This window comes from Rhynchophorus ferrugineus, unplaced genomic scaffold, assembly GCF_030347505.1.
Source record: "Rhynchophorus ferrugineus isolate W39M unplaced genomic scaffold, kcgeb_rfMv2 rfM1, whole genome shotgun sequence".
NCBI classification, from domain to species: Eukaryota; Metazoa; Arthropoda; class Insecta; order Coleoptera; family Curculionidae; genus Rhynchophorus; species Rhynchophorus ferrugineus.
Window position 1 is genome coordinate 11,630,758 of NW_027472580.1, and position 26,971 is coordinate 11,657,728.

Below are 26,971 nucleotides of genomic sequence, written 5' to 3' on the forward strand. Positions count from 1 at the left end.
AAAATAGCAAATGTTGATTTCAAAAACTCACTTTTCACACCAATACAACCATCATTTTCCCAATCATTTTTCGGTGTCGATTAAAAGCATTCTTACAACAAATTGAATCAAGCAGACACGCAAAGATTCAGATTTTTATTTAACATTATGTAGGTCCAGATAATTAGGTTAATTTATAGTAAACAATCAATGTCAATCGTTTATCAATACATAATGAAAATAAAATCTAGGAGCATGCATGTACAAGTCCCTTTAACCACCAAGACCAATAAAAAGCCATATATTACGATTAAAAGTTATCTTTTGTATAATATTTAAATAAACTAATATTGTAATTATTAAAAATATACAAAAAATAACCTTTATGTATATATAATATATAAAATACAGTAATCTTACTGTAATAGACATTGTTTAAAACTGCTATGTATTAGACATATAATAGAACAGGATAACTTAAATAAATATTATTGTTAATTTAAAAAAAGGAATGACGTTCTTTTATTGTATATTTCAAATTATGTAAATAATGTACTTGAATGTCTATATAATTAAAATTTAACTGTATCGATTGAAATATATTCCCAACCAAGAGCTACATGGTGCTAGGCAGAGTAAAGTTTTTTCTGTTTTAAAAGTGAAAATGTTTAGGGAATATATTCATTAGGTGCTAAACATATCTCAATGGTCATGAGAAATTTCAAATATATAATCAGGAAACTTCTACAAATGTATTAATTTTTAGTTAAACAACACAATTATCACTGATATAAACCAAAAGAAATAGACCAGATAGATAAGATACAAAAACTGATAGTTTCTTCCAAAATAATGAGCATAACTTAATTGTCATATATAATAATATTTGCAACTTGATAATGTGAATAAACTTAAATTGGTAAACAACTCACTAATATATGGCAATAATATCATGAATTCTGAATATATGATATGTATTTAACACCTAAAAAATGACAAATAAAATACATTTTCACTCAGTAGGATTATTAGAAACAAAATAAATTAGAATAAGTATTAAAACAAATGAAACAAAATACAATGATGATTAATACACAAAACTAGTAAATATTAAACTCACCTATGAAACTGAGAAGAACTGGCAAGAAAATCAATCCATGAGCTGCTCCATAGAGAACTATTCCTAAATACATTCTGAAGTAAAACACTTTGAATATCTGAGATTTCGCAAAGTACAAAACTATGATGCCTCCAAATTTGGTCAGTGTAATACCAGAGAAGATGGAACTTCCCATTTTGGTAAGGGCATCCGCAGCTCTTTCTACTCTGGTTGGTTTCACCGAAACTGAAAAGCTGTGCACCAAGTGTGAACAGAACTCCACACTTATACCAACCGCCATTACTAAGTTCACCAGAGAGACGGCGTTAAGAGTGATGTGCCACCAGTACATGAGTCCTCCGAGATTCACTAAAATCATGCTGATTGTAATTAAAACTACTATGCTGGAGAATATATCCAGTCCCATGAGCAGGAAGGTGGCTACAAAGATGGCTAACAATGATATTCCAATGCTTTGTAGGGTATCTGGCCACATGGTGAGATACTGCTCGTAGAAAACGTAAAATACACTGTAAGGAAATACTTCGACGCCGATGGTTTTGGTTATGTTGGCCGCAATTTTTCTAGCAGCTCTCATACTCTCGTAGTAGTCAGCGGAGGTCTTTAATATTGTATGGTAAGACATGAAATAGCTGGCGCCCACTCGAGACAAATGACTAGAAGTGTTGGTTCGATAATTTACTCCCTGACCGTATGCCGCGTGCCCAGCTTTAGCACAACTCTCGTCCGGATTGTCTCTAAGGAAGAAAGAGACGTAACGATCGAAATCGTTAGGTATTGGTCTGTTTAATAATGGGTTAGTTTCAATACTACAGTCGTCACACTCATCGGAATCTGTGAAAGAAAATAATGAGTAATACTATATAAGTATTATAGTATTAGAGACTTACCGCTACTATGTGGACAGAAACCGTCATCTGTAGTGTTATATTTACAACAGCCTTCAATCACAGACCAGTCCAGATAATCATCCAGCCAACTGCTGCTTGACTTAGCTAAGTAAGTCCTATCTGAGTTTTTACTTGCCACAAACACTTGGGTAATCAACGAATCCACATTACAGAACTGACCACCGCAGATCAAATTCTGTTGTGTATAATTTGAGTAGTCTAGTCCCTCTTTAACAACAAAGTACATCGGAGGTCCGATACTTAAGTAGTCTTTCAAAAATTTGAAGTATTTGAGAACAAAGGAATCTTCTGGCATCGATAATTCTTGATCTAATCCAATTTCAATCGATGGTACCACTGCTATCGACGAACACAACCATCCGAAGAATATAATCATGACTATACACCTCACATACTTATTCATTAAAATAGGAACATATATCGACTTAAAAAAGGTGTATAAAAGTCCATCTTGATTAGTAAGGGCATCAGTCTCTCGTTTCTTTGATCCTTTTAGGCAGAAGAATATGTCGAATCTGTTTGCGTTTTGTCTGATTGTATCAAGTGCCAATAAACTAACGAAACAAGTAATTTGTAACAGGAAATCGAATAGCAAAGCCATACCGGCGTAAAGGGCAAACGCTCTAACAGCTGGCATATCCGATAGACTTCCCAAGAAGAAACAGCAACTTTCAGATACACTGGTTAACAGCATGCTCGGACCAACTTGGCCTAGAGTTCTTCCAATGTGTTCGGCGTTACTTTCACCAGGTTTCTTGGTCTCTCTTTGGTGGGTTTGGACCAAGATAAAAATATTATCTACTCCCACGGCCAAAACCAAGAACGGAATCACTTCAATTATAATCAAAGTGGCGGGTAAACGAGCAAATCCAAATAATCCGACTGATGATACGACAGAAGCCAACACAATCACCACTCCTCCTAGCCCCAGTGTCACTTTACTATCGATCAATAATCTTGAGCAGCTATTAAGTTGTCCAAGAGATACGGCAATGTAAGCGAACATGATCAAGTAAGATATTAATATTGTTATGACATCTCCTTGAGATTCGCGATCCAGTTCGTCTTCAATAGATCGCTCGCTTGTGAACGCGATATCCATGAAATCGGACATGTTATTTTTGGTATAGTTTTTCATAAATTCGACAAATAATTTTTCCCATTCCATAGCGGGTAATATTTTCGTTCTGTCGTGATAATTGTTGACCAGGAAAGTTAAAATAACCGCGGTGGATTCTTCATATTTTGGATGTTTGGCTAAACTATCACCAGGTTTTAAAAATCCACCCAGGGCGATGGCGGGATCTACTGGACCTCCATATGGGGCAAGGCAAAGAATGTTATAAGGATTGCTGAAAAAGTAAAAAACAGATAATGATAATTAAACTGTTAAACGATCCAGGTTCTTGAGGTTATATTTTATTAAACTACATTTCTATCAACTTTTTTTTAATGACTATGATGTTTTATCCCAAGGTTTATTATTGGTGCAGACCATTAACCTTACAAATTGCAATTATCCACCCACTTTACACTATACTATACACCGAATTTCTAGATTTCAAAAGGCATCTCATTAAATCAAATTGGTACAGAAAGCTTGTGCGATCTAAAATTTGATCACACTCCAGTATTGTTAACATTGGGCGTGACAATCCAAGAAAAACAAAAAAGGCTAATCTTATCAACAAAGATACTGACTGAGACAAATTTAAATTAATACTGCAGGAAGAAATCAGTTTAAAAGTAAGACTTAAAAGTATAGATGATGTTAAGCAACGAACCAAAAATATAATTAAACAAATTCGGTCAGCTGCAAAAGATGCTACCCCAATAACAAGAGCGAAATCAGAATATGAAGTAATTTACCCCCTCGAAATTAAAGAAATGATAAAAGAAATGCGAAACGCTAGAAGAGTATGGAACAGAACCAGAAATGCTGCAGACAAAACTACTTTTAATAGAATTAGTAAACAGACGAATCAAAAGATCAAAGAATATAAACAGAATTACTTTAAAAAATATGTAAGTGAATTAAGCCCAGAAACAGACAAAGATTATTGGCTATGGAAAGCAACTCGAAAATTTAAAAGACGAATTATTCGAGTACTATCAATTAAAAATAATGTAAATGAATGGGTTCGACGCAACGATGAAAAAGCTGAATTGTTCGCACAATACTTAGCTAACATATTTCAACCTAATGATATAGAATCTGCCATGGATACATCTTCTGTTTATCAATCCGATGTATATCTAAATCTAATTTCTCCATTGGAAGTTGGCACTGAAATTGATGACGTCAATCCTAAAGACACCTGGAATAAATGACATTTCACCTGTATTACTGAAAGAACTGCCAAGAAAAGCAATCACCATGCTGACATATATATTTAATGCTTGTTTACGACTGAAGCATGTTCCGGAATGTTTTAAGGTGGCACAAATAATTATGCTCAAAAAACCTGACAAACCTGCAAAACAAGGTGAATTTTACAGGCCTATATCGCTGTTAAATGCAATATCAAAACTATTTGAGAAACTAATATTTAAACGTATTAAAAATTTTGTAATAATACCAGATTTCCAGTTTGGTTTTCGAAATCACCACTCAATAATCGATCAAGTGCACAGAGTAACTGCGGCTATTGAAAAGGCGTTTGAGGAAAAGAAATACTGCCCTGCAATATTCGTGGATGTTCAAGTTTTTAATCGGGTTTGGCTTTTGCGATTAATTTGTAAGATGAGCAAATTGTTACCGCTTAACTATTGTCAATTGCTGGAGTCATATCTTTTCGGAAGAAAATTTAGAGTCTCGCACGAAATGGCGTTCTTGACATTTTAAATTAATTCGGCTGTAGTTCCACAACGTAGTAGGACCTCTCCTGTATCTGCTCTACATTGCTGACATCCCAACAATAAAAAGAAACACTACTTGGAACTTTTGCTGACGACATAATTATTATGGCAAACGATATATCTCTGCCTAGGGCAGTATAAAACGTACAAGTGGCAATCAACAAATTTACAAATGGACGAAAGATTTGAAAACTCAACTTAAACAAAACAATAAAACTTAATTATATCTCTCAATGGATGCCCGATTCCTCAAGCAGAATCGGCTAAATATTTCAGAGTCCATCTTGATGGTAGATTAAATTGGAAACATAATGTTAGACAAAAAGTAAAAGTTAAACAAGATTTCGCCTTAAAACACGAAAGATTAAATAAATCATACTAACGTGGAAGCAATACTACTGGACAACGCGCAGGATATATCACAGGATTGACGCGAACCAAACCATACAAACTTATATAAAGTATATACCTTTAGTGTAAACTATAGCTTAAGTTATTATAATTTTATAATTAAAGAATACATATTGATGTATTTATCTCGCACTCGTCTTGCTTGTGAATTAATCTTAACAAATGAAATGTAGTAATAAATTGATTTATAATTAATATTGTACTAAGCATATCTAATAAAGATGTTTAAAAAAAATGATGTTTTATATTAAAACCTTAAGATTTCTTCTTTTGATACATTCTGCTTTTTAAATTTTTTTTATTTAAATATTAATTTTTAATTAATTTAAAATAGGACTTACCTAGCACAATCCAAAAACGTATCCAGGTAATTTGTTTTGAAACCCAATGGATCTACATCAGTTCTGTTAAAATTCTCCATACTGTTCTGATAATAACCCCAGACACTTTGAACGGCACACTGGTCAACAGTCCATTCATCACCTTCACTTCTTAATGGAGCAAAGCAGATTTTATCAAAACTGTATTCTGTGCCCGCACCTAGAGCTTTGATCTGTTCCTGTAGGCTCAACACTTCCCTCAAAAAGGTGTCATTGAAAGCTGGTCCAAACGTAATATTACCCAACGATGTTGGATGGACAATGTTGTCGAGATTTTTCGCTCTAATGATAATTTGTTCATTTCTATAGAAGGGATCGAAATGTGAGTCATAGTATTCTTTCTCTACTCTGCTACGTGACGATGGTGATGCCCACAATTCAACAGGATCAGTGGTGATCTGAAAACACACATAATATAAAATAAACAAAAGTTCGCATGACATCAATATGGATCGTTTATTCACCTGGAGGTATTTTATGCCGTGTCCCAAAGCAATTACAACAGAGGCACCCAAGAACAAAACCAACCAAGGCTTTCTAGCACAGAAAGTGCCCCAGCTTTGGAAGAATTGTTGTAGGTATGAGTCTGTATTTGCTCCCAATCTATAATAAATTTAACAATTAGTTCATAATACTCTTGATTATAATCGGAATATCGATTACTTTGCTTTATAGATGGTTGCATAACCATAACAATTTATTATATAATATAGCGGAATGTAATTCTAATTTATATTTCTATATATAGAAATGTAAATAAAAATTATTCTATATATAACATTTAAGATTACAGAAGATAATATATCAGATCTTATATAAAATATATATAAAATAACAAGATAAGGAGTAATGAAGTAAATAAAAAATAAAAAATTTTCATTTTCGGTTTCTTCAGGTTTTGTATACAAATTCTAAATAGTCTAAATACTGAATATTTAGTTACCAAATTGATCAAATTAAGCTGCATATCTATGTATACTTGTATTCGCAGAAATTTTTTTCTTAAATGAATGTCTTAGAAAATGTCATACATTTCCAATACCTAATAGAATACTTATTTACCTTTCTATAAAAGATGAAGGTTGATCATATTCACCAGGTATCTTGTTTATAGAATGTGTATCCATTTCGTGCCCCATTTCTGAAGTAACGCCTAGAAAAACAATAATTAGCAAATACGTCTCATGAAGGCCATGCATTGTGCGATCAGATTAGTCAAATCAGTATCAAACAAAAGCCAGTCTTATTAAATGTAATAATGAAATTGCAGCTATTATTAGTTTGGAAATAATATTCAAATATATGTCCACTAAATCTGACAACATTGAAGAAAGCTGGTAGCTTTTTATATATACATTCTAGAACTACTATTACATTTAATTTCTGGATGTCTTCCTGACAAACTAATAAACATTATAATCTGTAGTAATGCAAAAGCACATCAATTAATATCTTATACGATTTTAAAAAATCTTTATAATACTGTATTTGACTGATCTTAAATTTAGTTCGTAACATGATAATATATTTCTCCAAATGATATTCTACATACTTTCATACACAATTCATTCAAGCTGATAATTTTAAAAAGTAAATAATAAAATTAACAAAATCATATAGATTAGATCATCATGTTGGACAATATAAGTTTAAGAGGAATTTATAAATCAACTTAGCCATTGGGAGCATCATTATGAAAAGTGTTAGTTGCTTTTCTACATGCTCATGCATCTTTTAACCTCAACCAGTAAACTATATTTAAAGTTAAGCAATATTTATAACGCTAAAATTAAAAAAATATATATTTGTGTTGATGATATAAAAAGGCTCTACCAACATGCATGATAGTCTACTCCCTAAGGTTAGTGATATTCTCGGTGCTTTATGCTTAGTTAATGGCACAAATCATTTTATATATCTACGGACTATGTAAGTAAATGCAACTGTATGTATATAATAAATGATAAGGAGTTAAGGGGTCGTTCAAAGATGGTTCCACTTTCAATTAACGATTTTCTTGTGACACAATCTTTGAAACATGTGGTGTTTCATTCCCCACCCTTGTGTACTCTATTATCCCACATACTCGATCTGTGGCTGCTTTGCAACGGACTGTCTTCTCCTGCTGACCCGTCCAGGGCTACTTGTGATGAATGGTACCCGACCGAAGCCAAACGTCTGCCGACCGCTGCACGCATCTCTTCTGAAGCTTGACCCAGGCCCGCTAGAAACATCCCCACACAATGTAAGTCTACATGCCCTTGTGGTTAGACAATCTTTCATCGTTCCACCGTGCTGGCCGTTAAATTCTGTCCGGTTTCTTCGGACGAATCCAGACGGCGGGTTCGATGAAAAAGATCGTTAAAAATAAATAATAAAAAATTAACCAAAAATGGTTATGACATATACAGCCCATAACCTAGTGTGTTAAAATGGTTGTAGGATATACAAAGTGGAAAAATATTACTTTATTATAATCGAGGAAAAAGTATTGCGAAGAAATGTCTTAACTCCAAGAATAAAAACGCTTATAAAATGTTTAACACGGTGAACGATTGATACATGATGAATATTTGATGAATCAAAGCTTTATAGTTAAGTTGTCTCAATGTTTGGCAAGTATGAATGTGGCCCGGTGCAATTTCACATTTTTTTAAATAAATATTTCAGTGCTGAAAAAAGAAAGCTGAATCAACAATTTGAAAATATAGACATTCAGCATCATCTTATTACCTTGTTTTGAGATTCTAATAAATTGATAAATTTCTTCCGATAATGTTTCAGTAAATATAGTTTTAATAATAAAAAGGATTTCATTTTTTTAGCATTATGAAAGCTTTTTGTCATTAAATTGATTCCAATGAGACGTGATCAATAATGATGGAATATAAAAAACGTCTTTTTAAATAAAACAAAACCTTTTTTCTAGATCTATTATAATGAGATATTATTTCCATATTTGTATATCCCTATAAATAAAAAGTAGACCTTGCTTAAATATTTAAGATTATTTTTTTGACATTGTCAATTAAAAGTGAATACGTACGTGAATAGTTAGATATGGTATTAATTAACAAAAGATGATGTTGCTAATGCATAATAACTTGCTTGCTTGTTGGTTATTTGTGAACTGGTGTAGAAATTGAAGCAAAAATGTTTTTATTTGGAAAAAACACTGCATTAAAACTTTTATATTTTAAACAAATGAAAATCGTCGATTAATTTTCAATATATGAAAACTGACTATTTGATTTGAAAATAACGGCGTTAATGTGGGCAATAGAGTTTCGACACGTTAATAATGAAAATTAAGTCAAAAATAAGGACAACTTTGTAGTATTAAGGGTTAATCGAAAAGCCAAAGATAAACATAAAAAAAGATTCATAAGACTATTAAAGGTCTTGTGACATATTGCTTCAAATTTTAAATATTTTACCAGTTGTATTTACCAATCATTAATTATTTATATGATGACCGTTTTAGATTATGAAAAATATTTTCATTTTATGATGAACAATATTTTTATCCAAATAAAATGTATTTTCTGGTTCTAAAAATTAAACCATATCTAATATCACAACAGAATATTTGAAACAACTTTTACTAGATATCTTAATTTAAATATAATATTAATTATTTAAGCAACCGTATATTCGCAATTTCCTTTAAAAAGATTGTTCTTGAGTTTTGAACTTTGATACAGTATAAATATATTTTTAATTTTATATTAATCATACAAATGACAATGAGAGAGGTCATTACGAATATGTTTTCGTTTTTCATTATCCTGTCCTCTGTAATTCGTACAAAGTTCATATACAACCTTAACCACAAAAAAAAACAAAAGAATAGCGGAACAGTCACCATTTCACCTTAATACATAAAATATTCTTGTTAGTTTAGAAGATATTACGAACAAATATTCCACAGACGACATCCATTTACAAATACAGAAAGCGCACAAACGAAGGCGATTCAGACGACATCCACTTTTCTTTATGGGCAAAGTTTTGAAAAGTGGGCCGTGATCGATTAAGAGGGTATAATGGTTTAGTGTGTTGGAAAAAGATTCATTTCGTATATTCTTAAAGCGTAGATCTTAAAAATAATTGTGAAATTTCACTAATTTATAGAACTACAATTATTTTAGTGACGATCTAGCCCAATTCAATTATTAGAACACATGACAAAGTAATCCATATTTTTTCTTTTAAAGTTATTTTTGAAGTGAATTTCTATTAACTCGAAAATTCAACAACATATTTCTTCTTATTAAATTTATTTTGTATAAAAAACATTTTTTCTCTAATCAGATGACGAGAAAGGTTGAAATAATATCTACTTTCACAACAAACTTCATATTTTCTTCCCAGTTAGTAACTTTTCATCATTTAAACAGTTTTTGAAAAAATTTAAATTTAAAAAACACAATTATCAATAAATAAGTAAACAATATTCAATCAATATGTTAAAAATAGATTTTGTTTTATTTCCATCGAGACCAGAGTACCCCCTTCGATCCATACAAAATGCGGATGAAGGAAAAGTGGACATCCTGATCTTCAACATTGAGCCGGCACACACGGACTGTACCTTGACAACAGCTAACGTCATTACTATCGTCGTTATTTTCTAATTCAACATCGGCCACACCCCGGTCACACTCTGTTTCATCAATCAGACGAACGCCTGTCAAATGTCAACGATATGTCATTGGTGTAAAGTGGTGAAACACGCTAGTATGATATTCAAATAGGCAGAATAAAGTATACGAAAATGCGGTAAAAATGTTTTAACTCTAGTCGAAAATGGTAAATGTGAATTCGTTTGTTTAACAACCGACTGTGACTCATCCTGAGATCAAAAATAATATATGATATATAATGTTATATCTAAACGGATGCTTTTAACACAATCATCTGTATAAATAAGTCAATAATAACTGTTTTCTTGTGATGTTCATGTTGCGAAATATATCATTTAATTACTAGGTATTATTTTGAGTTCAAACTGGTAATTTATTATGAAAGAATGATGATAAAACCTAAAAAGTACTTTAGAACAGAAGCGCCAAGTATAGGACATACTTTATTCTGAGAGTTACCACTCTGTATCTTGTATAACGTCATTTATAACAAATATCTTAGACATCTCATAAATTAACAATAACTACTAATTACATACACGTAATAATTTCGAACTTTAAATATTAATTAAAATATGATCCTTTGGCTATGTTTATACGAATGTTTACGAAAAATGTTAGACAGAGGTCATAACGTTTGTCCAAATCAAATAGTTTAAATAATTTGTCTATTACGTCTGTTGCAGAAATAATAAAGTAGATGCTGGATTAGTAAACATTTTCATTTATTCTGATATAACTTCGAATACCAACAAAATCAATTATTATTTATCTTGTTTTAATTAAACTAGCTATTCGATTATTCAATATTTAATTTATTTATTGAACGATTAAATTTGAATTAATCTTAATGCTCAAGAAAATTTTGGATCGCATTTGTTAAAAACTTGATATAATATTAACTAATAATTTTAAACGTCATATTTATCCTTTTTTAACGTTTATATCGACTTGGAGCAGATAACTTTCTGCTTTGACTAAAATCATTGTTATATTAGTCAACGTTCAAGATCTCTATTGCATTAGGTTAATCAATGATCTTAGTTCAATAGGAAAATATTTCTTAATTTGTTAAAAAAATATTAAGACTGGATCATATAATGGTTATGTTCAATGATTTAGACTTTAATATTTTAATTAGATCAACCAAACTCTCTCTTTTTATAGTAGGATGCATCAAAATTTGTGCATATTAACTATTTCATTAACGAAATATTTTTAAAAATAGATCCTGGAATGGAAATTTATGACTTTTTAAAGGGAATTATTGTTCTCGAAAAAAAAAACAGTCAGTCACGTTTATTGGTATTTCAATTTTAGTCCTTCGACACATATTAACTCCAATACTCCAAATAAAGTATTATTAATATATTCAGGTCCTTATTAGTTAATACACGGATGATAGGTACATTTATGTCTATAAAAGAACAAGACTAACACTACTACAGGCGACCTATAGATGCAAAATTATACATATCTGATAGATAAGTAGCTTAAAGACTGGCTTTTCAATCTATCATTTGTTGCGAAATTTCACCAATGAATTAATTATTATCATACAAATATTTTTTTCAACGCAAATATATCAGGACTTTCTTTTATGCTGTTCCTTAATAGTTAATAGTTCCTTCTGAAGAATATTTGTATATCTATATTTTAATTAGCCTGATTACAACACAATACTTTATCGTAGATATAAAATTTCGTTACTAGTATCACAAGAATACACGTCCAATATTCTACCTATTTGAACAAATTTAAATTATATAACCGTTGAACTGCTCGAAACCAAAACATCTTATTAAAAGATATTTTTAAAATGCCAGTCATACTTCTAAAAACATATATAAAATAGATAAAATTACAGGTCTAATTGATGTTAAAAACATGACATTTTATTGGAATGTGAGTGAATAAAAAACACGTGAAATAAACCAACAACTTATACACTACTGTTCAAAAGAGTGGCGGACTGTTGCGTAGAAATACTGAAGTATACAAAATTTAACTAACACATAGATTGAAAAGTTCCCGACCTCTTCCAAGTCACTAGTTTTAATCTATACCCTTTTTCATAGTTACTTTAGTTAAAATACTCCCTTTATTCACAATAATACATTATCACAAAAATGTCTAAATGACATTAATTATAGTTCTTATTGTTTATTATATCAGATTCAACAGATCTAGCCAGCAGTGACTATTATTTGTTCGTAAACATTAAAACCAATGAAAAAACATAAATGAAATGAAGGTTATAAAAGCGCAAAAATAGCTATTTTAAATAAAAAGCGTGGAAACATTGGATTGGTCGTATTTTTATTAAAGGGAAACTAAAATATTTTATTAGTTAGGGTGGGAACCTCCATACTTATGTGCTATTATAACATATCAAAAGAACAACTCTTATTAAAGCATTAAAAAATCGCAAAAATGATTAAACATCTTTTTACAACTGAGATTTTGCGAAATATAAAGCAGATGTTAAAAAGCATACATGAGTGATGATGATAATTATATCAAGTAATTCATTATTAATTCATTTAAGCCACAAAACTTTTAAACTGCAGTGTATTTCATTGAGTGAGAAGTATAAAGATACAAAATATGTTATTAATAATTTTTGAAGGTGCTTTCATATGATAAAACCCGTACATAGGCATGGACTAAGGACAGACACAAACGCTGTCGCTTAAACTTGGTCAGAATCTAACCGTAACTTACCGATTCCTCTGCCAGACGAAAAACAGAAAACGGTCAGCAGGAATAGGATGGATCCGACAACGAAGACGATTACCATTATGAAAGCCAATCCGTTGTAGCCGGCGATCGTGAAAGGAGGAGGTAATGGCGGTTCCGGTGGTGGTACCGGACAGCTGTCTTCGCAATCTACACAACTGCAAGCTGGAGTATTGGCCTGAAAATAAATTGATAGTTATTCAGACGGGTCAAAAAATATAATTCAACCAATAACAGCAGAACATATCAGGAATATTAGTAATATTTTCCCTTTTTGTATTACATTTTTCATTTAGATAATATTTATATAATAAAAAAGTTAAAGCAGTACATCTGGGCCAAGTGTAATCATTTAAGCAATGAGAGCAAAATGATGGTATACAAATCAATCATCAAGCTAGTCTAGACATATGACATTGGGTCACCGCGAGCACTAGCAATATTGAAATATAGGAAAGGTAGCAGAGCAAGGCTTTAAGGATCACGTTCAATATTCCTCTAAGCATGGGCAGTGCAGGAAATGAGCCAGTATAGCATAAAGTATAAGAGGACATTTGCACAACATACAAAAGGCATTGGCGCTGCGCAACATCATGTTACACAAAAGGCAAAACACATTTGAACCAAAATAAAACAACTATACTGGTTAGTCGGAAGATACTCTCAACTTGATCTAAAATCAAAGAGATTGATTTATCAGACAATCATAAAGCCAATTTGGACATATGGGGGCAAATATGGGGTTGCACTAAAAATTCAAATCAATTAGTCATCCAACGTTGCCAAAATAAAATCAAGAAAAAATTGGAAATCAGAAAATTGAAGCGAACCAAACCATACGAACTTATATAAAGTGTATACCTTTAGTGTAAACTATAGCTTAAGTTATTATAATTTTATAATTGAGTATTTACATCGCACTCGTCTTGCTTGTGAATTAATCCAAGTAGAAATGAAAGGTAGTAATAAATTAATTAATAATTAAGATTGTAATAAGCATATCTAATAAAGATGTTATCAAAAAAAATGGCGCTGAGTGGAATAGGAAGACAACAGCATATCAGGCTCAAAAGATGCGACTCCCCCCTCCTCAGCAACAGATTCATATAGAAAGATGGAAGCGACATTTACAAATTGAAGCTCTCTCATTTAAAAAAATAAACAAAGAATTTAGAAGATGGACAACACAGCGGCTTATTGTTCCGAAACAGATTTCCATGGCACAGAACAGAGAAAGAAAAAAGAATGAAAAAGATGGTGTTTCAGCAGACATACCTGGAGATGTATTATAGGTACAAATTAAATCCCACCGTTTTACAGAAGATGGCACCAACAAATACGGGAGTCAAAATGAAGATTGGGGGATTTTCCATAATTTCGCTTCACTACATTTGCGAACTATACACAGCGTAATATACACCTCAGTGAGTATGTCGTGTTTACTCATGCAGCTGAGGGGCGTAGAATAATAAGAGTCATATAGTGATGAGTTTATAGTGAAACACGTGCCGGGAATGATTCTATAGGTTCAAAGCAGGTGATCACCTCGAAGAAAATGAAGAGTCGCGGAACAGTAAAGCAGTTTGAAAAGGAGTTGGAAGAACTGGTAGATGAAGATTGTTGTCAACCTCAGCAAGAACTTGCTCACCCAGTAGAGATTGCTCAACAAGCCATTTTCCGTCAGCTAAAAGCTTAGAAATGGTTCAAAAAGAAGGATATTGATTATTATAACCATTAGAGCCTAGAGACGTTGAATAGCGTTTTTTTCACATGCCGGAAACTGCTCCAACGGCAAAGAAAGGAGATTTTCCACATCTATGACGGAGCCCAATATACATGGTATTGATGGTATGTGGTGGGATCAACTCAGCGTGATAAAAAAACGGCCGCTATATAGAAAATCACGACAAAGAAATCTTGTTGTACAGCAATGTTCATCCGCATGCGGTTCGATAGGTTAAAACTTCACTAGATATTGCCCTTTCTTAATATCGCATATTCAATAACACATGGTTTGGCTGGGACTTTATTTGGAAGAAAAATTGTGTTGAGAAGATGAAGAGAAAGAAAATTTCTATTTAGTGTTAAAATTGATTGGTCTCTGAGGTAAACAAGCAAAATTGCCAAGCTTGGAGTGAGACTGTCATTAAAAATCTACTAAACATCAGTGCATCTATAAAAAAAATCAAATGTTGTGGTTTATATGTTAGAAGTTTCAACGACTTATTCTTCTAATTCTGTAAAATAAGTTTAAAGAGCACATACGATAAAGGCTCATAAGAAAGATAAAACTGCCCCTCATACAGCCATATAAAAAGCCATTGAGAGAAGAAGAGAACTAGTCCAATAAAATGACAATTATGCTCTTTGAAAATATTGAAGAAAATAAAATCCCACAAGGAACTAGCATCGCAATAATGCTAGTAACCAGGCTGGCTAAGACCGGATATTTTATGAAATGACATCTAGAGCGGTTACTTTAACGTTGAGGACAGCTCACAAACCCATAATCCTATTTTGTCAGCAGCTTGAGGTAAAACTATTAAATGGTTATTTCAGAAATTGACCTCAACAACTGTTCGAAGAAAAGCACATAACCAATTTACGTCAAATTTCAAAAGTCTTGATCATAATAAAGCCATAAATTTACAAAAAAATCTCGGAATTAAACTAACTTTTTATAATAAAGTGTTATTACAACACTAAACAATATCTTTATAGTAAATGACGCAAACAAAAGCAGAAACTTAGATAATAATCCCCCCTATAAATTGCGAAAGTAAGAGATATTTTGTAAAAATAGACTAACATTAAAATGTTTAAAACTATGTTAGATAAATAAAGTTCTAGTTTAATTCTTGGTCAAAATAACATAAAAATCCCACCCAACAATCATTAACTAAAAATACATTTTCAACAAAACATTCCATACAAAACAATATGATCTTCGTACTCGACAACACAAACACATTCCTTTACGGTAGATTAACTTAAAAAAATAACATTATATAGAATTAAAATGGCATTTTGCAAAACTTTGCAGGAACAGGAAGGTTAATGTGCATGTTTCTCCTGCCGAGCGTGTTCATATATTTGTTGATGACAGGCAAGGTTAATGTTTTAATACAGACATTCATTATTTTAAAATAATTATAATAAACGAAACAAAAGGCCAATGAATCTAGGCGGACAAAACCAGCAACCTCATCGAAAAAAAGATAATTTTATATTGACCTCATTAACGTAACACAATGCCATCAGGACGTGCGTTAAACGGAAATGAAAACGAATACTTCCAGTTAAAATCAGAAAAATACGACTCATGTCTCGGACATATGAGTAGGCCGAGAATTCTGTTCCAAGCAGACAAGGTCAATGTTTCAACAAAAATGTAGAAAACGACTTCAGAATAAAGCTAACCCAAATTTATATACGCTATATAGGTCAAGACCGCAAAGAAAGCAAGAGAAAATATTCGATTGTTGAAAAACAAAGTCGAATTACCTTTTGAAGCAAATGTATTAAGTAAAACAAAACTTTATCAATCCATTCATTTGACTCTTTTTACGAAAAAATAGTTTATTTATTCTTGTGCCACAGTTCAGGAAGTAAGAACACTATTTTGGGTTCTCATGGTTTTTAAGAATTTATCAAAACGTTAACATTCGGTAGGTGAAAGATTCGGAAAATGTGATGTATACATAACAGTCTATTGACAACATTGTTCAGCTATAATAATTATGCTAGGACTTAGAAAGCTGTCATAAATCTAACCATGAAAACCTTTTCTTTACTTTCAATACTTTTCTACTGTAGCCATCATTGTTCGTTCGTTTTGATTGTCGTTTTCTGTCGATGGCCTTCATCTTTTCTTCTCATCTCCTCTAGAAATTTCTGGAAATCGATGTTATAATTGGTTTATGTTATAAACCTCAAATGTATAAAAAAACGCGTTACATAACAAATGATTATTAATAAATTAAATGAATTGCCGGCTTGGTGGCGCAGTGGTAAAGGCGATGGGACGGTCCTCCTACTGTTGCGATAGTCGCGGGTTCGAATCCTGCTGGGGCATGGTCGTAAACTTATGTTTGTGATTGTTTAAAATTTGTGATTGTCTAGGCAAGAGTGTAAAATCCGACAAGGGAAATGATCCCAGTCATGCCAGTAACCAGGCTGGGTAAGACCGGATGTCTTCTGCGATGATTTCTAAAGTTGGTTACTCGCCGGTCGGTAGGCTTAATGCTGTGGACCATGGTTCGGAGCCCACGTTAAACTTTAGGCCCAGTCCAGATAAACCTATAGTTAGTAAAAGGAGACTTTAACGTACATTTATTATATATATATATATATATATATATATATATATATATATATATATATATATATATAATAAATGAATTAAATGAACAAAGCTTGAATTAAAACCTGACATTATTTTCTAAACAGTTTACTAAATGCAATAAACTTTTCCGCAAAAAAATTAGATCGAAATATACGTCTTTAAATTTGATCTTATCGAAAATATAAAGAAACATTTTTATAAACATCTTTTATATAATCCTAGTTCAACGTCTACGAAAATGTATAATATCAATAACTTATATAAATAAAATAAAAAATACAACTGATATTTTATAGATGAGATTAACATTATTTTAAAATAATAACTTGCTTTTAGACTCAATCACTTTAATATGAAGGCAAAATGATCGGATTTTTGACACTGATTAAATAGGTTAGCTTAAACATATATTTCATGAAAATAATTTGCTATTGAAATGTAAAAATAATATGAGATTACTCAGAGATATATAGATCTTTTCGTTCAGACAAGCACAGTTTGTTTAAATAGACAAATGTTTTCAATAAAGCATTCCGACATATTTAAAAATGCCTGACACAAATATGTCTGTTTTAAATAGGTCAATATCCATATAAAAAATATAACTGGACTTTTCCAGAAAAATTAACATCCCGATAATGAAAATAAGTTGAATAACTTAAAGCAAAACCTATTTAGTATTGATGACCTCAACAGCCAAGCAATAATAAGTATCAGAAACCACCTAGTTTCTGATAAATAAACTCTGTATGAGATCCATAATGAAAACAAAGCATTTCCAATTAAAACGCAAGATTAAACCATGCTTTTTCGTCATGAACATGTAGGTCATTTGTTCCAGACAAGCAAGGTTTATTGTTTTAACTCAAACAGACCACTGCTTTTTAAATAAAACATTTGGATAAACTTGAATTTGAATTGAGGTCTGACACGAATATAACTGGTATATAGGACAAACAACAAAGGAATGATAATGAGGGGTTTATCTGGGAAAACTCAAAAATGACGTATTATATTTATGCTCCAATAATTATTTCATTCATTTGATTGTAAGAGGTCTGAAGTAATATTAGGAACAATTGTTCAACGTAGAATTTTTAATAAGTTAAGATCACATGAAATTTAATATTTAAATTTGTTTATTTGTATATATAATATATTTTATATGAACATATTTCATAATAATATTGTTATAAAATTAATAATTTTCAAACAACTTAACATTGTTCAGTTCTTTGATTAATATAAGTACGAAGGGAAATTGTATTAAAAAAACCATGCCAAACAACAATTAAATTGCATATTAAATAATATGAGCAATTTATATTGATTCAAATGAAAAAGTTATAAAGCATAATGCTAGACAATTATTAAAAAGTTATTAAAAGAAATATATCATCTTATAATTAAACTCATTTAATCCAAAGCCCTTTGAAAATAACGATACAACAGATCTTGATACAACACAATATGAATATAATGTAACAATGATACATGGGTTAAGATAAAATGTGTACTCATATTTTCCGATTATTCAAATAATACTAGAGAAAATGACATTGTTTAACACCTATTTTGGATATAACATAAGACAATTCAACACACAACAATGTATGAACTACATTTAATGTATATTTTCGTTTTAATAGAAAAATTTAATACAACAAATATTTTAGATTTAACCATGTATTCAGCTCGGTATAAACTATAATGAGCTAGCTCTACTTCGAATATATTTTCTCAAATTCATCATGAAAGTTGATATTGTTCAAAATTTCGGCGTCAAAAGTATTCGCCACAAAGAAAATAAATTTAGAAACTTTGATATATATCTTTATTCAAACTTCCAATCGATAAGTCTGACGGGTCTTCCTACTTCCTATATCTGTGTCAACATTTCCAAAGAACTCAGACATTTGATTCGATAAAAATCCACTCCCACGAAGCCAGCGCCAAAAAATAAATCCAAACCAATCTCCGCTGGATATTTTTAGCTCTTACCGACTTTTTATTGAAGCAAATAGTTATTTAAAAACTGTTCATTGCTAAAAACATGGGGAAAATAAGATTGTGCGTTGGCAACGGATCAACGAGTGAAAAAAATTCGCCAATAAATATCTTATATTTGATCAACAGCACGTAGTACTCGTACGCAGGTGTTGTTTGCCTTTCATTATCGTATCATGATCATTTGGTTTATTTGTAAACTTTCGTTGGCGATGAAAATGAGAGACACCAATCATTTTTAGCTGGGTTGGGCGGTAACCAACCGATAATTCAAGCATACTAACTAAAATTTAATAGCAATTCACTGAATGGATCATGTTTATGATATGAACACCTGTTTCTGATTTCTCAATATTTCAACTGAAATCCATTAGATAAGGATTTAGTCAGACTATCCAAATAAATATTGAAAAAATCAATATTTTATTAAACGGATTAAAACTGGTTTTTCATATTTATTAATACGTAGTATTAGTAATTCATAATTAGTATTAATTTGGTATTTTTTTCGCCTCTAAGTAAATAAAGTTGCTTGAGCTTATTTTTTAGATTTCAGCCATAGATAAAACACAAGCTACTTTCTGATTATTTAACTTGAATTTATATATAATAAATACTTTAATAACAAGAATGTCATAACATTTCATTAATAATTAATTCATATTAAATATATATTATACTTTAAAAATTTTTTACAATTTATATAAATTATAGAACCATAATTAATACCAGTCCATAAAAAACAACAAAAAGTTGTATTTCCTAAAATATGTAAGGATGCCTTAACTTAGACTTAAAGTTGGTTTATTGTTTTCACTTTTTATTTGTATGTTGTATTTTTATAGAATTAGTGATATAATAGCTGAAATGAAGAAGAGAGCCAATATTATCCTGTTTATTGAACATAATATAAAAAATATAAATTATATCCCTGACTTGTTCTAGATACTCTTAACTCATCAATATATGTTGTTTTTATAGTTTCTTGTAACGGTATGACATCTACATAAACACATTTAATTACGGATGAAAGGTTAATATTTTGAATCAATTACTGATGAGGTCCATTAAGGTTTTCAATTAAAAAATATAGTAGTCATTTAGCAAACGTACTAGTTGATTATTTTAGATTCCATTCCAACCTTGAACTGTTTTCCACAACAAATATCCGCCAGAGAAAACAGATTTGACATTGCCAAATCATTATACTTTGTGGGAACATGATAATACATTTCTCACATAAATATAGACATGGACAGGGCATAGAACAAAATCAGCTTGTAATTTCGAAAACAAGTCAGTGATGGTACTATAATTTTTACAACATGCTATAAATAATTATATGTATTCTAGAATCATTAAAAAATAAGACCAAAATTATCTGTATTATCGTACTGTACGGTCAAAAACAAGGAAATGATCATTCTCAAATATTCTTGCTGTTATCGTTGAATGTCTATAAGTCGTCTAACACATATAAACATTTTTTTTCAGATTTTTTATATTGTGAAAATACTTACGTCCAATGGTTTGCTGCATGGTGTGATTTTTGGATTTAGTGGCGTGTAATTTCCTACTTTTTGACTGGTCGAATTGATATAGTTGATTTGGAAGGGTACGAAAGGATTGGACGGGCCTGCTTCGCCCATGAATTTGAACCATCTGTTGGCGGTACACTTCAGAGCACCCCAACTGCCGCACATCAAGTCCATTGCCAGCTGTCCTGTGGATGGAACCGATACCTAAAGGGCAACAAACAAAAATGACATTGATGCTGGTGATGTGCAAATTAAGTCGTTTACCTGTTTGCATGAATTATAGGTCTTCTCCAGAAACTCTTGGGTGATATAGTAGTTAACAGCGTTGACGTAAGTCTTGTTTGTTTTCTTGTTGACGTCGGTCTCGGTTACCTCGATGAAATTTGATTGATGAGGCGAACAGGTCATTTCACAGATTTGCTTCACCAGATTAGACATACAACTTGGACATCTACAGAAAGACAAATTATGATACATACTTAATATCATAATTTATATCTTTATTAAAGGTGTGATAAACATTTTCAACACAAATGACTAAATTTAAATCACAACCAACATTGATGTAGAACTACAAGTTAATCTAACATGAAATAATAATCTAATGTATTTAAATGTATTGTAATTTATTTAAGGTTTAAAAATTATTACTATTAGGTTGGTATAAAAGTAATTGCTTTTTTGACTGAATATTATTTTATTAACACCTTTTGACTAGCCTTTACCGGCTCTGAGTACCCATCAGTCCTTAATCTCTATACTATAATAATAATATTCATGTATTAATTAACACTGCTGTTTTTCTATTAAATATACTTCACTCTACTATAAGATCAAGGAATTTATTATTTTATGCTTGTGTCCTGCTAGATTCCTGCAAGAGTTGCAATACTTCGGCATTAACATGAGAGTGGAGTCTTTCCGTTCCTTTCTTTTACTTGCTTCAGCTTCTTTATTGCAAAATGGGGTTCCTCTTGTCGAAGGCTTTTCAGTTTCATCTAAGAATATAACTGAAGAAATATTCGTGGGCATTTCCTTCGATTGTTGAATTTTTTTTCATACAACATTTCAACTGATGGGCAAGTATTAGATTTACTATTTCTATATTTTTTTGTAAATTGCTTTCAATGGCTTTTCATATACCTTAGCTATCGGTAGTAGTAGGTCTATAAGATTCAACAAACATCTGAATAATATATTAGTCGAAAGGGTGCATTTATCAAGTTGTTAAACTTTGTAATTCCCTTTCTTAGTAGATTTAGCAACACTTGTCTGGTGGTTTAATGGTCTGGTGATTCACTATGACATACTGTTTTTGTCACGACTACATGAATACACCTTAATTTGTTGAATTATTGCACTCATTGGACGGTAAGTTGAGATTTACTTTAATTTGGTGTGAAGGTTTGTTCTAATTGGTCAGAAGATGATTCAGATAATGTAAACATTTAACGTAATAACTAGGAAAGATGTTTCTAATAAATTAAAGAAAAATATCTAATAGTAAAATGATTTGCTCTTTTACAAAGTAACCTACTATGGCCCAGAAGAGTGTTTTAAAAGTAACTTAAAGGAATATCTTCTTTTGGAAGGTTTGTTCCATGCCCTTCAGATGATTATAGATAAAAATGGCTTATATATATTATAGAGAACTGCTGAACTAAGATGCAATTCCTAATTGTAATTTAAGTAGTATATAATATGTCACTGTACTCGATGTACATAAATGCATTTAAATTAGCACATCTTTATTCACAGATCACAGTTTAACCTGTTGAAAATAAAAATATGGCCAAATACGAGGGCGGTCCGATAAATACTTGATCTCACAGGCATCACAAGCAAAGATTCACGATCTCGTATCATTTTCGATCTGCATCACAAAAGACCGTGTAGATCATATACTGCATGAAATTTTCGGCATGAGGGCGCGATGGGTGTCACGTTTGCTCGCTTTGGACAACAAGCACAATCATAAAACCACTTCAGAGCAGTATTTGGCACTGTTTAACGCAATCCGAAGAAATTTCTGCGCCGTTTCGTGACCATCGACGAAACATGGATACACTGATGCACACCACAGACCACGGAACAGTCGAAAAACTACGAAGTGCTTCCCCATTTATCGTATTCTCCAGATTTGAACCCGTGCGACTTATTTTTGTTTCCGAACTTGAAAAAGTTACTCGCCGGGCAGAAATTTGAGCAGTCATCGCCGCCACGGAGATCCACTTTGCAGACCTCGAGAAAACGTATTTTTCAGGCGGGTTAAAGAACTTGGGGCATCGCTGGGTCAAGGGCAACCAGCTACAAGGAGACTATGTTGAGAAATAAATCGCCACATTTCCAAAACTTTTGTTCTTCTGTAGGGTAAGTACTTATCGGACCACCCTTGTAAGTTTAATATTAGTCCAGGTAGAACATTTTAGCTAGTAAATCGAAATATTAAAGGATATTTATATTATGTTTGTTAAATCCATAAAACACTAGATATTAGTTTTAATATAAAACATAATTTAGTATTCGATTTTCGATTTCAGATACGGAAACTCCCAGCAATGACGATAATGATTTACAACCGCACCAACAGATCACGATTAACAAAAACGTTTCTTAAAAAGGCGCGAAAACGATAACGTAAAAATACGCGGATTAACGCAGACGTTAATCAATCGTGATCCACGTCAATACCAACCTTTTCAAGAAGTTTGCCGCCAACACGACGCTTGACGCCATCGTATTCACCTGATTGGCATCACAACAAACCGCATCGGGATCCAAATGGGGACACCATTGTTTAAAGATGGATCGCGTGCTATTGTCGAGAGGTTTCGGGGGGCCATTGTAGAGGCAGTTCTGTTTCAAGCTACCCTTGGAGTTACACTGGCCGTACCAGATACACTGACCTTGGGTGGGCTCCAACGCAGATCTGGCATTCGTTGGTGGTAACAGCGGCGAATCTGTGCGGCTTAGAATACTATTGCTTTGGGCTGAATTTACCTGGAAATAAAAAACACATAAATATATTATTATTTTATAGAGGAAAAAAAAACAAGGAAAACTTTTTAAAATATTGAAATATATTAATGACGTTCCTTATTAGAGAGTGTTTTTCTTATATTCCACGTTCTTAAATTACTACGAAGGTACTTTTTCTAATTTCTAATAATTTTTACTTGAATGACAATGGGGATAAGTATCATTAAAAAGTAACAGGCTTTCGCTAGCAAACCAGATGCATTAGGTGCTTGCATGTATTTTTATCACCGATATCTATAGGTGAAAATGCGAAATATCAACCTAAACAACTGTTAAACAGCCTAACCTAACCATTAAATTCGATGGTTTTGACATTTCTCCGCATAAAATTACAATTTTCCATTAGTACTATTGAGCTGCTCGTGACTGTTGACGAAACCTAGATCCACCACCAAAGACCAAGGAACAGTCGAAACAGTGAACTTCACTATCAGTGATATATAAACAGTGACTGTCCTATCGGCCCTAAAGGCGATGGCCACCGGTTTCTGCAAATTACAAGGTGTGGCCTACATCGACTTTCTGGAGAATGGCAAAACGACCACAGGGCTGTACTATGCCGAATTAATGCGCCGATTCGACGCCGAATTAACGAAAAAAATAGCCTCATTTGGCAAAGAAAAAAGTGCTCTTCCACCACGACATCCTACTGACTCAAACATCGGTACTAGCCGCGACCAAATTGCTCGAAGTGGACTACGAACTGCTATCCTATCCACCGTATTCTCCAGATTTGGTCCCTTGCGACTTTTTTTTGTTTCGAACTTGGAAAAGTCACTCGGCGACCAGAAATTTGCGTGGAATGAAAAGGTCATCGCCGTTACGCATGCCCACTTTGCAGATTTCTGGAAAACGTATTTTTCAGAAGGGCTAAAGAAGTTGGAGCAACGCTGGGTCGTTTTGGGCTAAAAGGAGACTATGTTGAGAAATAAATTGCCACTTATCCAAAATTTTCGTGTTTCTTTTGTAAGCTAAGTACTTATCGGGCCACCCTCGTATTGTGGAAATTTTAAGACATATACAGCTGAAGAACATCTATTGCTCTGAGAAGTTATCGTTAATATCCAATTAGTGATTTTGTTGTAAGATACTCTTATAATCGAAACAATTTTAAACGATAACCTCACTTAGCGTCTTGTGGTGACTTTAAAGCCACTTATCAGGTAAAACCATAAAAATTCATCTTACAATTTATGATTTAAAAAAATATGAAGCTTCAAAGCTATATTAAAAATATTTATCTAAATTGAACATAATCCTGGTATTAAAATTTTTTATTTGGAATAATTTCAGTTAGTCTTTCGTTAGAAACGTTAGATAAGAAAACATGATGAATCATCACACCATTTCATTACACCACATACAAATATCCAAATCTCGCTAAGTAAAATTGCGAATATTATTAATGTATTGTTTTATTCTTCTAATATAATATAGTGTGTGATACTTAATCCGAAAAAAATGTCTAATAGTTAACATATATATATATATATATATATATATATATATATTAACACTAATGTTTACTTTTAATTTAACATTTTAGGTATTAGTATTAATTTTATATAATTCATCAAAATAAATGTAACCACCTAATATCAAATCGATTTCTTTTATATAAAGCTTTAAACATCAAACAAAAAATCATCAAACCTGTGTTTAACCGTATATTTAAAATGGAGGAGGGTAATAATTGCGTTTATTAACACCATAAATATAATAAAAGATTTATTGTAACTGATAACATGTCGTTGAATCATATGCGGATAAGATAACATTAGCAAACCCAACATTCCATTTGGCTAGGATTAAGATGAACACTCAGATTTTATTCCGAAAGGCATGATATCACGGAACAAAATTAAAACAGCATTAATTATTTAATATGTGACAATGTGAACGTGTGTGCGAATGAACAATACAATCAATTATTTGACTAGTATCAAACTTTTTTCAGTTCCAAAAAAAAACTTCAGCAACATTAAAAGATTTTTTTTATTAATCTCTTTGAACGTCAACAATCTGCCCGTGGGCAATAAGTATTATTATATGATTTCCGTTATACAATATAACCAATATATGTTTTTTTCCATGTCAAACGTCGATTAAAATTAAAAGATTTTTAAAAATAAAGTGTTATTGGCTTCTAATTAGTGATTTTACGGTCGAAACTTCGAAACTCATGCTAAACTGCAAAGTCAATATTGCACAACTAGATTAGAACTAAAATCGTCGACGGTTCGACAAATTGATGGTCCAATTCCATTTTAATTGTCTAAATAATCTCTTCCAAAGCACTTCTCCAAGTATTGATATTTCCATCTTTCGCTGCATAGCTAACGTGACATGTTAGCATTGGGAAACTATCTAATATAAACAATCGATAGTCGGAAAGCACTCGAACCATCAGATAGCCAAAAAAGTATTTGAATGAAAATAGTTATTACTATTTCATTCGAATGGGTACTTTCCAATCATGACATAAGTAAAACGGAAGAATTCCTTCTCATAATAACTTTTAAAAAATGAGAAAAGGAAGGAGGCAATTATTGAGTTCTTTGTGTTATAGAAACAATTCATTTTAAACGATTTTAAGTTGGCGAACGGCAATGTAAAATCAATTAATATTATATTTGTTTTATCATGGATTCAGACGTGGAATAATGGTCCCAAATATTTTATCGTATTTTATTAATATTTAGAAAATAATTGTAATATACTATAATCTAATCTAATATACTAAAAATTTAAAAAATAACAAGATACGAAAGATACATTTATATTCAAAATATAATATAATATATACATATGATTTGAACAGACATCAAAAGAGTTAAAAAAATCAAAAAAGGCATTTACGTAATAGTTGCTAAGGTAACACATAAACCATCATCATATATATATATATATATATACATCTATCTCTAAATCACATTGATATTACCAAGGTTTATCATAGTTGGAACCTAGCAAGGTTTGTCATAGATTTTTATTTGA

At 31.6% G+C, this 26,971-nt stretch overlaps 2 protein-coding genes across 7 annotated transcripts in view; both read right to left on the reverse strand.

Annotated features, from left to right (window-relative positions):
* The window catches only part of LOC143199341 (uncharacterized), a 110,648-nt gene that overhangs the window by 68,340 nt on the left and 15,337 nt on the right, over nucleotides 1-26,971 (reverse strand). The window lies entirely within an intron of this gene.
* Nucleotides 1-26,971, reverse strand: part of Npc1a (Niemann-Pick type C-1a) — a 45,716-nt gene that overhangs the window by 3,371 nt on the left and 15,374 nt on the right. For 2 of the 6 annotated variants that reach the window (XM_076415986.1, XM_076415989.1), the window contains exons 2-12: nucleotides 23,631-23,935; nucleotides 21,200-21,386; nucleotides 20,918-21,139; nucleotides 13,031-13,223; nucleotides 10,255-10,350; nucleotides 7,747-7,884; nucleotides 6,723-6,813; nucleotides 6,125-6,263; nucleotides 5,622-6,058; nucleotides 1,990-3,362; nucleotides 1,100-1,933 (exon numbers count right to left, since the gene is read on the reverse strand). In XM_076415986.1, the coding sequence (XP_076272101.1) occupies nucleotides 1,100-1,933; nucleotides 1,990-3,362; nucleotides 5,622-6,058; nucleotides 6,125-6,263; nucleotides 6,723-6,813; nucleotides 7,747-7,884; nucleotides 10,255-10,350; nucleotides 13,031-13,223; nucleotides 20,918-21,139; nucleotides 21,200-21,386; nucleotides 23,631-23,935 (4,015 nt within the window). The remainder of the gene's footprint in view (nucleotides 1-1,099; nucleotides 1,934-1,989; nucleotides 3,363-5,621; nucleotides 6,059-6,124; nucleotides 6,264-6,722; nucleotides 6,814-7,746; nucleotides 7,885-10,254; nucleotides 10,351-13,030; nucleotides 13,224-20,917; nucleotides 21,140-21,199; nucleotides 21,387-23,630; nucleotides 23,936-26,971) is intronic. The other 4 variants (XM_076415997.1, XM_076416004.1, XM_076416008.1 and 1 more) reach the window with 2 other exon arrangements.